This window comes from Alosa sapidissima, chromosome 10 (assembly GCF_018492685.1).
Source record: "Alosa sapidissima isolate fAloSap1 chromosome 10, fAloSap1.pri, whole genome shotgun sequence".
NCBI lineage: Eukaryota > Metazoa > Chordata > Actinopteri > Clupeiformes > Clupeidae > Alosa > Alosa sapidissima.
Window position 1 is genome coordinate 9,205,691 of NC_055966.1, and position 13,038 is coordinate 9,218,728.

The 13,038-nt window shown below is 41.5% G+C and overlaps 1 protein-coding gene across 1 annotated transcript; it reads left to right on the forward strand.

Annotated features, from left to right (window-relative positions):
* Positions 1 to 4,752: 4,752 nt before the first annotated feature.
* tap1 (transporter 1, ATP-binding cassette, sub-family B (MDR/TAP)) lies at positions 4,753 to 12,970 on the forward strand. Its single transcript, XM_042107558.1, has 14 exons — positions 4,753 to 4,763; positions 5,001 to 5,039; positions 5,497 to 5,852; positions 6,094 to 6,286; positions 6,665 to 6,779; positions 6,956 to 7,086; positions 7,755 to 7,960; positions 8,233 to 8,430; positions 8,625 to 8,753; positions 9,202 to 9,384; positions 9,553 to 9,726; positions 10,005 to 10,164; positions 10,306 to 10,442; positions 11,920 to 12,970. Exons 3-14 carry the CDS (start codon positions 5,532 to 5,534, stop codon positions 12,151 to 12,153), a joined length of 2,181 nt encoding a protein of 726 aa, XP_041963492.1. The 5' UTR covers positions 4,753 to 4,763; positions 5,001 to 5,039; positions 5,497 to 5,531; the 3' UTR covers positions 12,154 to 12,970.
* Positions 12,971 to 13,038: the final 68 nt, after the last annotated feature.

Genomic DNA, 13,038 nt, shown 5'->3' on the forward strand with positions numbered 1-13,038 from the left:
TTGGCTTGATTGTTAACCTGCCACTGAGGGATGTCCCAAACCAATAGCACAAGGAACTTAACTTATTTTCTGTGAGTATAGCTGAAATTACCCACCTGGCATGCTCAACATTTGAATATTTGAGCTCCATGTCCTCAGCACTGCCTGAACGTTTATTTCCATGTTGTGTGTGCCCTTGAGGTTGTACTGCAGTCAACAGACTGGTGCTCGTGGAGTACAGAGACCATAATATTTGTATCTGACATGTAGTTAATAGTTCATGAACATGTCATAGAATCCTCCCTGGTGGATTGCAAAGGTATTTTCGGGTAGGGCCTAACACCACCTGTTTGCTTTCAACAGTCATTGATAATGGTAACATATTCATTCTTGCTCGTATTCAGTCCAAAATGACTCCTTTAATCTCTTCCAGCCTTAAACATTCATCACAATAAAGATGTGCATCAGTCAACATTGTCAATGAACGTTAGGTTACATGACTGTCGGTGACCAAGTAACCACTTGATGTCGCACTTTACTGCTCTGAGTCAGAACCATAGACTGTATATATAGAACTGGACAGTGTGCCTGCATTCTACAGTGTTCTATGGAATTGAAGCCGCCGAGGCGACGCCATCTTGGAAAATTTGGAGCCAATTTGAAGTGCGGCTGCGCAGCAAAAGTTGAAGCATGCGCAGTGAAGAGGAGTCGCGGTCAGGCACGCCCACTCAGTTGCCACTCAGCGAGTTAAACACGCCCCTTGTCAAGTGAAACCCGCCCCCTTCTCCTTTCCACAACGCAGGTCGACTCGGCGCCGAAGGCTAGCTGGCTGGATGAATTTTACGGCTGTGACTGAGTTAGCTAAACAGTACAAACAACAATCGGTTTGTTCTTGTCTGGTAAGTGTTGCGTATCAACTGAAACGTTTTTTTTTGTCTATTGGTGTTCTTAAATACGTCTAAGAGAGCTTATTATGTTGATTATAGACTGTGACAATTTAGTATGGTGAATACTAATGAGCTAACAACAGAAATGCGGACAGCGAATTACATGCTAATGTTAGCAGCTACATTAACGTTACCTGGAGGCTAAGTTAGTCATTGAAGTGAAGATTAGCACACAGCTCCCTTAACAGTCAATGCATGATATACTTGGTTTTATTAGTTGTTGCTGTTTTCAAATATCATGTATGCTATCTCAACATGGAGTAACCATTGACTGTACATGGGGATTAATAACACTAGACAGTCAGTACAGTATATGATGTGATAAAGCAACGGTATGATGTGTTAAAGCAACGCAAGTTAACATTAACGTAATGTGAAGCATGGACCTCATCAACCTCGTGTTAATGTAACTACTAGCCATTTTTTCTAACGTTAACGACACCTCTGTTAGAGCTACTTCTGTGATGGTAGGTCGGTAGCATAGACTGTAAAAAATAGATCGGTAGGTCAGTAGTTGTAGACCGCATAAGTGAATGATCGATAAATGAAACGCCTGCATTAAACACTAGCTGCTACGCCAAGAACCAGTCACTTCCCAGGGATATCGGTGAACATTTGAGAAAGACCTTAGTTTGTCATCTAACGTCCATGATCAGTCATACTGATAACGTTATTTTTCAAGCTGACGCAAGTTAATAACATTCACACCGCATATGTAAATGTGTAGTTAACATTATAGGTAGGCTGTGAAGTTTATTGCACACATATATTTAATTAATTGGTATTACTAGTGGTGTTGAGTGCCTGATTAGATGCTTTGTAATGTTGTAAAATTGTCTGACTAACTTTATTGTAACTTTCCTTTTTGCAGGTAAGATATGGGTGATGACTGAATGTACTGGAGGTGGCGGCAAGGTGGTCTCCATGGTCTACATTAGTCTGCAAGCAAGGGAATGCCTACGTGAAGATGTTTGGCTGGGGTGGTCTGAGGTGGCATGTCCTCCCCCTTTCTCCAAGTACCCTGACATCCATCTCCCTGACATCATCACCCACCGTCACTGGATCAACCTGAAGCCCCTTATACATGGGACATGGCACAGCACCACTACGTTCTGAAAACACATGACTTTCAATAACTTGCATGGCACCAAGAAAGGTCTGCCTCTGCTCTGAACCTTCTGTTAATGTGACATCATTTATACTTGAGGCTGTACACATCCCTTTGTTTCTATTTTCTTTATTGATGTCACCCAAACTTCAACTTTCTGTATGCCCCTGAACTCACACAAATTGTAAATTGCAATGCGCCGTTTAACTAGTGGTGTAGTCGAGTTAGTTAGTTGTAGTGGTGGGTATACTGTGAGCAACCCCAAATGTTATTAAATACATACCCTTGCCTATTTTAAATGGGTTTACTGTGTAGTCCTGTGTATCACGTAGACTATACCACGGTCATTTAACTGCCTTGGTATTTAAGTCAGAGGCCATTGCTTAGTATTTAACTGTAGCCTACACAAAGATGTAGATGTTACAAGAATGTTAATATCAGAATAATTATTGGTTGATACTAAATCAATATTGAATGTTTTTTATTTCTTTTGTGTGATCTATCATTCAGAATGCTGCAACATGCCACAATCAGCCAAAGAGGACACATCGTAACTCCTCTCCTAGTTACTCTCCATTGGCTCCCTACAGTAGACAGAATTAAATTTAAATCTCTCACTTTGGCCTATAGGACATTGACTGGATCTGCTCCTTGTTATTTTAATTCAATGATCAAGATATACATCCCCAACCGCCCACTGTGGTCTTCTGATGAACTTCTGTTGTGTCGACCAGTCTTAAACGCTAGGTCAAATTCAAGACTCTTTTCCTCAGTGGTACCATGTTGGTGGAATGAGTTGCCCAGTGCTCTTCGTTCTTGTGATAGTTTTTGGTCTTTTAAGCACTTCTTATACATTATGGTTTGTATGCAGTAGTACTGTTGTATTTTCATTATAGGCTGTTGATTAATTTGACATTGTTTATTATTGATATTCTCCTTAATGTAGTCTTACCATGTTATTGTTATTATATTATTGATTGAATGGGCATTATTATTTATTATTGCTTTCCCCCCTCATTGTTTATTTCATTAGGCTATTGATTGATCCCTGTTTTAAGTATTATATTGTTTTGTATTTGTTAAGGGTAACCATAACCATCATAATGTGGTATTTTCTTATGCACTTGAAACAAAGAATAAAAATGTTTCTTTAAACGTAGTACCACTTTAAACACATCACACACTGAACAGCAAAGTAGCTTCCTGATTATGTGTAAAATGTTTAGAGTATCCTGTCCTGATGTAGTAGGTCCATGTTCTCATATTTTTACAGCTGACATGAAGGCTGCAGTATTACATTTTTGATTTATAATGGAGCACCCTCTCTGGTGAAAGACTAGCAAGCCTGTGGTAGAGGAATACGATTACAGACATATTGAGAGGGCCTATCAATGAGTTGTCACAGTTTTCAATTTAGACGTATTATTTTGAAATGATGTACGTCTACGGGAGGATTTCTAATGCAAAATGCTTCTCCAGCAGTGCAATCGCAGGTAACAACGATACCTTAACGCATTTTCAGATACCGCTGTTCTGAGCATACTAAGCAAATTGGCCATTTGTAACTTTTAATCCCTCCTCACGTTAAGCTATGGTCCAATAATGTGTTCACTAAAACACAAGTAACGTTATTTGTCGGGCTGATTCATAAATGGGCATACCGAGGTTGTCGACCTAGCAGGCTAGGTGGCGTTTTTTGCCATTCGCAAAACTAAGCAAGAGTTAACGTTAATGAAACTTTACATCGCCTTCTCCAGTGACAAAGTATATTCAAATGAAGTTGCAACGATGATGGCGGCAATCACTGGTTACGTTAAACCATTTGAAACAAGTAGGACTAAATGATGGTGACTGGCTAACGTCACTTCGGATCAATATAGCAGAGCCCTTTTACTTTACCTATCAATTGGCTAATGCTAGCATGATGTAGCATGCTATGAGCTAATATACTTAGCATCTACGAAAGAACAGAACATATATTTTTTCACAAAGAATCTGTCACAACTAACAACGATGTCTCTTACCAGCAACTACACAATGTATGACTATCAATATGTATTTAGTCAGACTGTGATAAGATATAGCCTAATGATAATAACAGCAACACTTATTTAGGTTAGATTATGTGTCGAAATCATAGGGTCGAAATCAGGTGTTAAAATAAGTGAGCGATGACGCGGTAGTGTCTGCAGCCAGCTGTCAATCATAGGTGTAAACACGCCCTTTTAGATTTGTTAATATAACATTAAAAAAAATAATTTCAGTGAGAAAAGAAAAATTGTGTGTATTGAAGCATCTTGAAAACTATTTTTTCGAATAAAAAGTTGTTGATACAAAAATAGTTTTAGATGAGAAAAGTGACACGGAAAGTTGGCTACTTGGCCATTGAAATACATGGGGATGGGCGGAGTTACACATTGTACTGCAGCCAGCCACCAGGGGGCTCTGGACTAACGCTCGCATCACTCTTAACAGACGGCACACTGTCCAGTTCTATATATACAGTCTATGGTCAGAACAGCTCGGCTCACGTTGCAGTGGGTTGGAAGCATTGCAGTAATTTGATTGGTTAAAAGGCAACACGTGACGTGGTTAACTCCAAAAAACTATTTCACTGTGTCGGAAGTAACGCATTTGCGTTTTAATTTATCTACAAAGTAAAACATCGAGATCATTTGCATCAATGCATTACATTTGCCCTGGATAGTTTAGCCCCCATGCAGCATAACGTAATGGGGGCGTGCCAAAGTCTAACGTCTTTGTCAGCTTTTACTTTCGGTTTCTTGCCTTATGGAAAGTCCCACAACAAAAGACAGACCGTGCGATATTTCTAATAGCCTAATCGAGATGTACTCAGCCAGAAGTTTGCTGTAGGGTCGTGTCATCCTTGTAGTCGGTGGAAAGACGATGATATTCTCTAATTTTGCCGTAGCCTAGCCTACTACAAGTTGCAGAGGTGCAGAGAGGCGAAGGACAGGACAGTCAATTCACTTCCTCTTTTCAATGTAAGTTGCATCGAATTGACGTTGGGATTCTGTGTATTAAATCTAACCTACACTGTAAAATAAAGATACAGGTATGCCATGTCCACGGATAAAATAGCGAGAGGGGCATCAGAACCTTCTTACTGGGGCACGTTTCCCAGTATTGAACTGCTGTGCCTCAGTAAATAAATTAGGTTTTTAAATTTGCCTCTTTGGCAGCAGATTATTGTTATTATCATTAGATTGGACTGTGCCCCAGTAGGACTATAGTTTTGGGTCTAGTGACATCCTGACGATGTTTAAAACAATACATTTTAGTTGATATTTTAACTGAAAGTGAAAGTGTTGCGTCTTCTACATCCGCTTGACACAAGTAGATTTGAATGCAGACGCCACATAAATGTAATCTATTTTGCTTTTCGAACCCTTTCCACTATGGCCAACGACTTATAGCTGTTCCTGTTGTTTCTTTTTACAGAGTTACTGCACAGCCTTAGCCTGTGCCTTGTAGGGATGCAGAAAATGTCGTACCTCTCGCCACTACTGTTTTTGCTAGTGGATGTGTGTGTGGTGCTAGGTGTTCGCCAGGCCCAGCTTTCCCCCCTCCTCATCCCACATCCCTTTGTGGTTCTTTGGGCTGGGGGACTGCTCCGAGCCTTTGCCCTCCTTTTCCTCACCTACACCTACCCTGGCACCTTGCCCTGGATGAAGAGCTTTGAAGGGATCCAGACCGTCTGTGTTTTCAGCTTCTTGTCTCCAGCTTACATCACCTTTCTCTGGACCATCGGAAGGTCGGCCGTGGAGAGGCTGTGGGGATGGCATTCTTGGGAAGCGGTATAAATATGCACTACAATCTACAATATACACTTTGATACACATGTATACAATGATGTGCAATACTGAATAGCTTTAAATTATGCTTATCAGTTGTTATCTGATCACTGCTGAGTTTGTTAGACCTGTTAGGAGTATCATGACAATACAGTAGTCTACATGACATGTAGTGAAATGTAATAACATGACACTTGCAAAGTGTCATTTGAACTAACCCTGTGGTTCTGTCGAAAAATTACAGTTACTGCAGAGTTATGTGGTGATTGCTGTGTCCTTGCTGTTCTGGATACGCTATATGCCAAACATTCTGTCGAAGGAGACGCAAAAACCTACCAAAAAGAATGGGGCCTCCCTGCAAAGACTGCTGGGATACATGAGGCCGCATGCCCTGCGTTTTACTGCTGTCATGACCTTAGTGATTGTCTCCTCACTGGGTAGGCCTGAATGATTATTACATGTACTGCTCAGTAAATCATTCACAGGAATGTAGAATCTGAAAATAAGAAAATGTCTTGTCTCAACTGTGTTTCATCCCATCCCATCAAGCTGGTAATTTCATATTGCCTAATGTTCTACTCACTCGCCTTTTGAGTTTTAATGCACTTAATTTCTGACCAGGAACTTTTTTCTGAGGAGTAGAGAACTATTTTATAATGAAAGTGAAAGTGGGAACGCTAGTGGGAAGGTTACATAATATACCGTAATGCTGTAATCATAATGTTCACACCAGGGTGTTAAGGATTCATATTGAATGGACAGATCTGCCAGTACTCTGTACTCATTCTTAATTGTGATATTATGTTTGATATCAGGCGAGATGGCTATTCCTCACTACACAGGGAAAATGACGGATTGGATCATGAATGAGGATGAGCCTGAGGCCTTCTCTCATGCCATCACAGTCATGTCTGTGATTACCATCATGAGGTGAGAGACTGCTTAGGGCTACCTGCTAGTGTTGGCAGAACCCTAACAAACCCTAACAAATGAGTTAAAACTCATTTTAACGATGCAAACTTTGAACAGATGGTAATAGGGCTAACACGCATGATAAAGTGTAGACTCAAACGTCTGTATCATATTCCCTTTCCTTCTGTTTGCAGTGCGTTGTGTGAGTTTGTGTGTGACCTCATATACAACGTCACCATGAGCAAAATACACACATTTATCCAGGGTCTGGTCTTCCAGTCTGTGCTGAAACAGGAAATCGCCTTCTTTGACAAGTCAACTACAGGTGGGTGTTACCCACGGCATACTATTATGGAACACAGTTGTTCTCATGGAGTAGTCTTAAGCAACCAACAGTTTCTTTAAATCTGATCGCGTAATTAATTGTGAAGAATTATTTTACCATAGTTTTAGCATACATAATTGTTCATACGGTATATAAAGGGGATATCTGGCGATTTTTCTCATAGATCCCCGTTTCTCGAGGTCACGAATACTCTCGGTATGAAAACGGTCGGTTTCACCTAGCTCGAGTTACTGCAGCCAACAGCTAAAGCAGCCACAGGGCTACACTCTGGGGGTATGAACATGGGGGCTCATGAACATACCTCCAGAGTGTTGTACCGACAGTACTTGGTGACCTCAAGAAATGGAGATCTATGTAAAAAATTGCCAGATTGCTCCTTTAAGTCTGCTTTTCTTGCCGATTCACCTCTCAGTATAAGGATGCCATTGAGTGAACAATACTGGTAGAGTATTATTAATTGCTCATTTAATGGTAAAGATTAATAAATGATACTCTGGTCAGTGTCTTCTGAAGTCTAGCTGCTGTCTTTGTCTTTGGGAGATTCAAAAGATCTGTCCCTCACAGTTCACAGACAAATCTTAGACATGAAACAGATCTTCCCATGCACATGCTTCACTTCAACCTGTGCTCCCCTTCCTTGAGCACAGGTGAAATCGTGTCGCGCATCACGACGGACACCAACACCATGAGCGAGTCGCTGAGTGAGAAGCTGAGTCTGCTGATGTGGTACTTCTGGAGGGTGATCTTTCTGTTCGGCTTCATGCTCAACCTGTCCTGGAAGCTGTCGCTCTTCACCGCCATGGGGCTGCCCATCATCTGGGTCATCCCAGAGATCTCCGGAAAGTTCTATCAGGTGAGCCTGTGGAGTTATGCCTGTGTGTTTAGTGGCAAAAAAAGTCTAAATGCAGATGTCCTTGGATGTAGATAGTGTTGTTTCCCAAGAACATCTCTTGAGTCACCCTCATGCGTAATATGTATTATTAGTATGTGTAGTTAGCCATTTACGGCCATATGACACTTGATATGCTCAGTGAGTTTGTGATATTTAGACATAGAGATGAATAAAGAGCAGCAGTGGACTGCTTTGTTGAGACTTCACATGGTGTGTCTTTGCTCTCACCCCAGAAACTGTCCAAGGACGTTCAAGCGTCTCTGGCTAAGGCTAATGAAGTTGCCATGGAGACCTTCTCGTCCATGAAGACAGTGCGGAGCTTCGCTAACGAGGACGGGGAGACAGAACGCTACCAGAAGCGACTGGAGGAGACCTACTCCCTCAACAAGAAAGAAGCAGCAGCCTATGCAGTGTCCACATGGACCAACAGTGTAAGATGACTCCTCATTCCATTCGCTACTATTTTTAGCTGAATATGCTGGCTATGAATATGTTTATATCAATTATGAATATAGCATGACATGTCATTTTCATATGATATCATAGGGCTTGGTTAGAGAGTATTATGTCCTGAAGATACATATTAGGTTAAGGCTAAACAAATGGCATTTTTGTCTTTATCTAGATGTCCAGTCTGGCTCTTAAGGTCAGCATCTTGTACTACGGAGGACGCCTGGTGACCGGAGATGATGTCAGCAGTGGAGACCTAGTGTCCTTTGTGTTGTATGAGCTGCAGTTCAGCAGTGCAGTGGAGGTAACATACCAACTGAGCCAAATGAATCACACCCCACACAGGGAGGTAACATCCCCACACAGTCAAATGAATCACACCCCACACACTCATTGCTGACTCTGGGGTTGTGAGTTCGGTGGACAGACATGGTTGTTGTGGTATCTAAAACTGCTCATCTTAACAAACTGGCCAGATAAGCCCAAACAGGCTTGCGCCGGCATGCCAACTCAAAAAGACTTTGGTCGCTTTGGTAACCTTGATTGTTGTCAGTCAAGATTTGAAAAAGAAATGTGTTGCCACTACTTCCTCCTTTTCCTGAGTCTGGTCAGTCCAATGAATTCCTGATAATTCTGCAGACGGGATGTACAAATCAAATATGTTTCAGAGAGCTTTAAACCCTATGCATCCCAAATCAGTGTAAACAGATGCTTAATGCTTTTGTTGTTGTTTTGAATTCCTTGTGCTGCAGGTGTTGATGAATTATTACCCCCATGTGAAGAAGGCCATAGGTGCCTCAGAGAAGATTTTTCAATATGTGGATCGGACTCCTGAGATACCGCCTGACGGGACTTTGGCACCACAAAAACTTCATGGACATGTGCAGTTCCAAAATGTTACCTTCTCTTATCCAAAGAGGCCAGCTATACTGAAGGTAAGTGTGTGTGTGTGTGTGTGTGTGAGAGAGAGAGAGAGAGAGTAGACGTAGTTCTTGTAAATGTTAAACAAAAAACTCACTCACTTCTTTTCCTCTACCTCTGACTTTAACCCCCTCCTGTTCACTTTCCCATCTCCTTCTGTCATTCTGCTCTCCTCTCTGCAGGGCTTGTCTCTGGAGCTGAAGCCGGGTCAGATGACGGCGGTGGTGGGTCCCTCCGGTGGTGGGAAGAGCTCGTGTGTGAACCTGCTGGAGCGGTTCTACCAGCCCGAACAGGGATGCATCCTGCTGGACGGAGAGCCCCTGCAGTCCTACAAGGACGAGTACTTACACCAAAAGGTGCCCCAGAGTCCCATTCAGCACTGCTTAGTGTATCAATCAGTCTGTTTGATACAGTTTCTGAAAGTTAACTTTCACTAAGTGTAAACTCATGAACATTTATTAAAACATATTAAACATTCGTTTCAATTTAATCTAAAACTAGGTTTATGTCGTAATGTGTTTTACAGTGAGTAAAAACATTCCCTTTAAATGTTTACATTAACTTTATTTGATTTGATAGCGTATTCATATTGTGTTTTGAATTGAGTGCATCAATGTCTTTGTGTCTGCCCCAGATAAGTGTGGTGAGTCAGGAACCCAAGCTGTTTGCCCGCAGTCTGAAGGAGAACATAAAATATGGCATAGAGGACGCCTCTGACGAGGATATGATCCAGGCGGCCAAAAGTGCCTATGTTCATGAGGATATCATGAAGATGCAGAATGGCTACAACACAGGTCAGTCTCAGGGAGTGGATGAGAGTTTGAAGTTGACAGTGTATTATTGCCTTGTTATTTGCCCAAGTTGCCTTGTACTGAGGTCTGATGCTAGTCCTTGAAAGTGTTTTCTGTTGAAATGTATTATGTTTTTTTTCAAAGATGCTGGCTCCAAAGGCGACATGGTCTCTGGTGGTCAGAAGCAGCGCATAGCCATTGCCAGAGCTCTCGTCCGCAAGCCAAAGATTCTTGTGCTGGACGATGCGACCAGCTCACTAGATACAAGGAGCGAGGAAGGGGTGAGTGGGGAAATCCAGAATATTCCGTTTGGTTCCCTTTAAATAGCTTAACTGGTCATCTGACAGTTAGTTGACCTGTGTTGCTTTAGTTTGTATCAGATTGTATGGGTTAACAAATGTATGTCCTTGTATCATTCACTGGTCACTCACTCTTACTCACTCTTAATTTGGTCTAAAGCAATTCAAATATGTCAGTTATTATTAAGGACCAGTCTCCCCAGAGAATAGTTCAGTGATATGTGCCTTGCTCAAGGGCACAATGGTGGCAGCTGGGAATTGAACCCACAATTTCTCAGGCTACTGCATGCTAGCCCAGCTCCTTAACCACTACACTACTGCATGCTAGCCCGGCTCCTTAACCGCTACACTATTGCATGCTACCCCAGCTCCTTAGCCACTACACTACAGCATGCTAGCCCAGCTCCTTAACCACTACACCAAAGATCCTTGATTACTAGCAAGATAGAGCAACGTAATTCGTTACTATGGGAGCAAAACGGGACAGTTCCGGTCTGCATAAGTGGGAGTGTCACCTTACATCACTAAATGAACTTTCTCTCTTAATAAGCAATAAGAACAGATAAACCTAATTGTGTTCACAGTATTATTGTCTATAATCATGTATGATACCAATGAATCATTCTTTAGGACATTATATGAATAATTTAATTAGTCATGTGAACCGAGCTAGCTAGCTAGCTAACGCTAGCTTAAAATGCTATACAAGTGGATGGGAGTAGCTATGGCAATACAGCTATGCGCTAACAAGTGACTAGTAGTTGAAGGACTTTGCTTAAACTTAATATACTGTTGCAAATTCACTTGAGTATAAACTATTCACTTTAACTAATGTAAGTAATGTTATTCAGCTAGTTGTCATTTCAAAGAAATTACACTTCTCCGTTTAAAATTGTACCTTAGCTAAGAGGATAGCTAGCATGCTAACAACCAGACAGTAACTGGCAGCAGCATGGTCTGATATTAAGTTATTTTATCACAAATCCGAACGCTAAAAAATTGCACTTTTAGGCTTGAAATTATCCCAAACACTTACAGATTATGACAAAAATTTCCAAAAAACCCTCAACAAATCCAGAAAGACATAATGACCAATTTATTGGTAAATTTCCACAAGTCTCCATTGACATTAGTGCAGCGAGGGTTTACTCTGGTCTGCATAAAGGGGGATTTTCCCCCCTCCCCCTTGCAATAATCGAACGCGGAAATTGTCGAACGTTTGCGCCTCTCGCTCTGCTTTAACCCTCTCTGACTACACTACTGCATGCTAGCCCAGCTCCTTAACCGCTACACTAGCCCAGCTCCTTAACCACTACACTACTGCATGCTAGCCCAGCTCCTTAACCACTACACTACTGCATGCTAGCCCAGCTCCTTAACCACTACACTACTGCATGCTAGCCCAGCTCCTTAACCACTACACTACCACTGCCCCTAAGACTCTGTGCGTGTCCTATAGGTCCACAAAGCTCTGGCTAAGATGAGAAAGGAGCTGCAGTGCTCCGTGCTTCTGATCGCCCACCGGCTGAGCGCTGTGGAGAGGGCCGACCACATCGTCTTCCTCCAGGACGGTAAGGTCCAGGAGGAGGGATCCCACGACCAGCTGGTCCAGAGAGGGGGTCTGTACGCCGAGTTTGTGAAGAAGCAGAACACCTCCATCCATCGCAACGCTGCGGAGGAGACCAGCGGCTAGGTGCAAGAGGCCTTATCGAATTTTAAGTTGCAGATGCCAGTGGTCAAAAGTTCTTCAGTGAGCCCATATTAGCCTGAACATCGACTGAAAAGGATTGGGGATAGCAAATCAAAGAAGGCTAAAACATCTTGGTGACAAAAAAGTTAGTTAATGTGGGCTTTTGGCCAACCTCATCTAGGCATTGCACTTGAAAAGATAGATATTTAATTTAATTCAGTTTTCATTGTGATTATGGTGTGGAGGAAGTCCATTTTTTCTCATTACAGCTTGCAGTTATTATTATTTAAGACACACGTCTTTCATTTCTCATTGTTTTGTTACTCTTTTCTTTTCTTTTCACTCTTCATACTTTACTTGCAATAATCAAAAGTACACAAAAATCATACATATGCCTGTAATGACATTTGACCTGTAATGGTACGAGCCACAGTCATTAGTCTGTTTGTAGTAATTTCTCCAGTTATATAGAATAAGTACGAGACGAGCATCAGTTTTCAGGGTGGGTATTTTGGTCAGTTCTCTCCATGCAAGTAAAGTGAAGAAAGAAACTAAAAAAAGAATTGTCAGAGTGCTTTGAGTACTCACTAAGCCTTAAGGCATCTAAAGGCATTTAGACACTAAGCCTTTAAGGCATCTAAAATGTATATATGCTTAGTTGGTTGGTTCTCATGATTTTTAAAAAGATGTATATTTATATATATAACACCACTCCACAAATTGTAATAGTTATCTTCATTCACTCACAAGGCCAATCAGACCATTTTACAACAATTTCAGTGTCATTCCTAATAAAAAGTGTTTTTAATTCTAAAAAAAAGTGTTTTTAATTCTAAACCTCCGTGTGTTTATCTTTCTGTGAAGTAGCAGTGTTACTGTAGTTTTGAA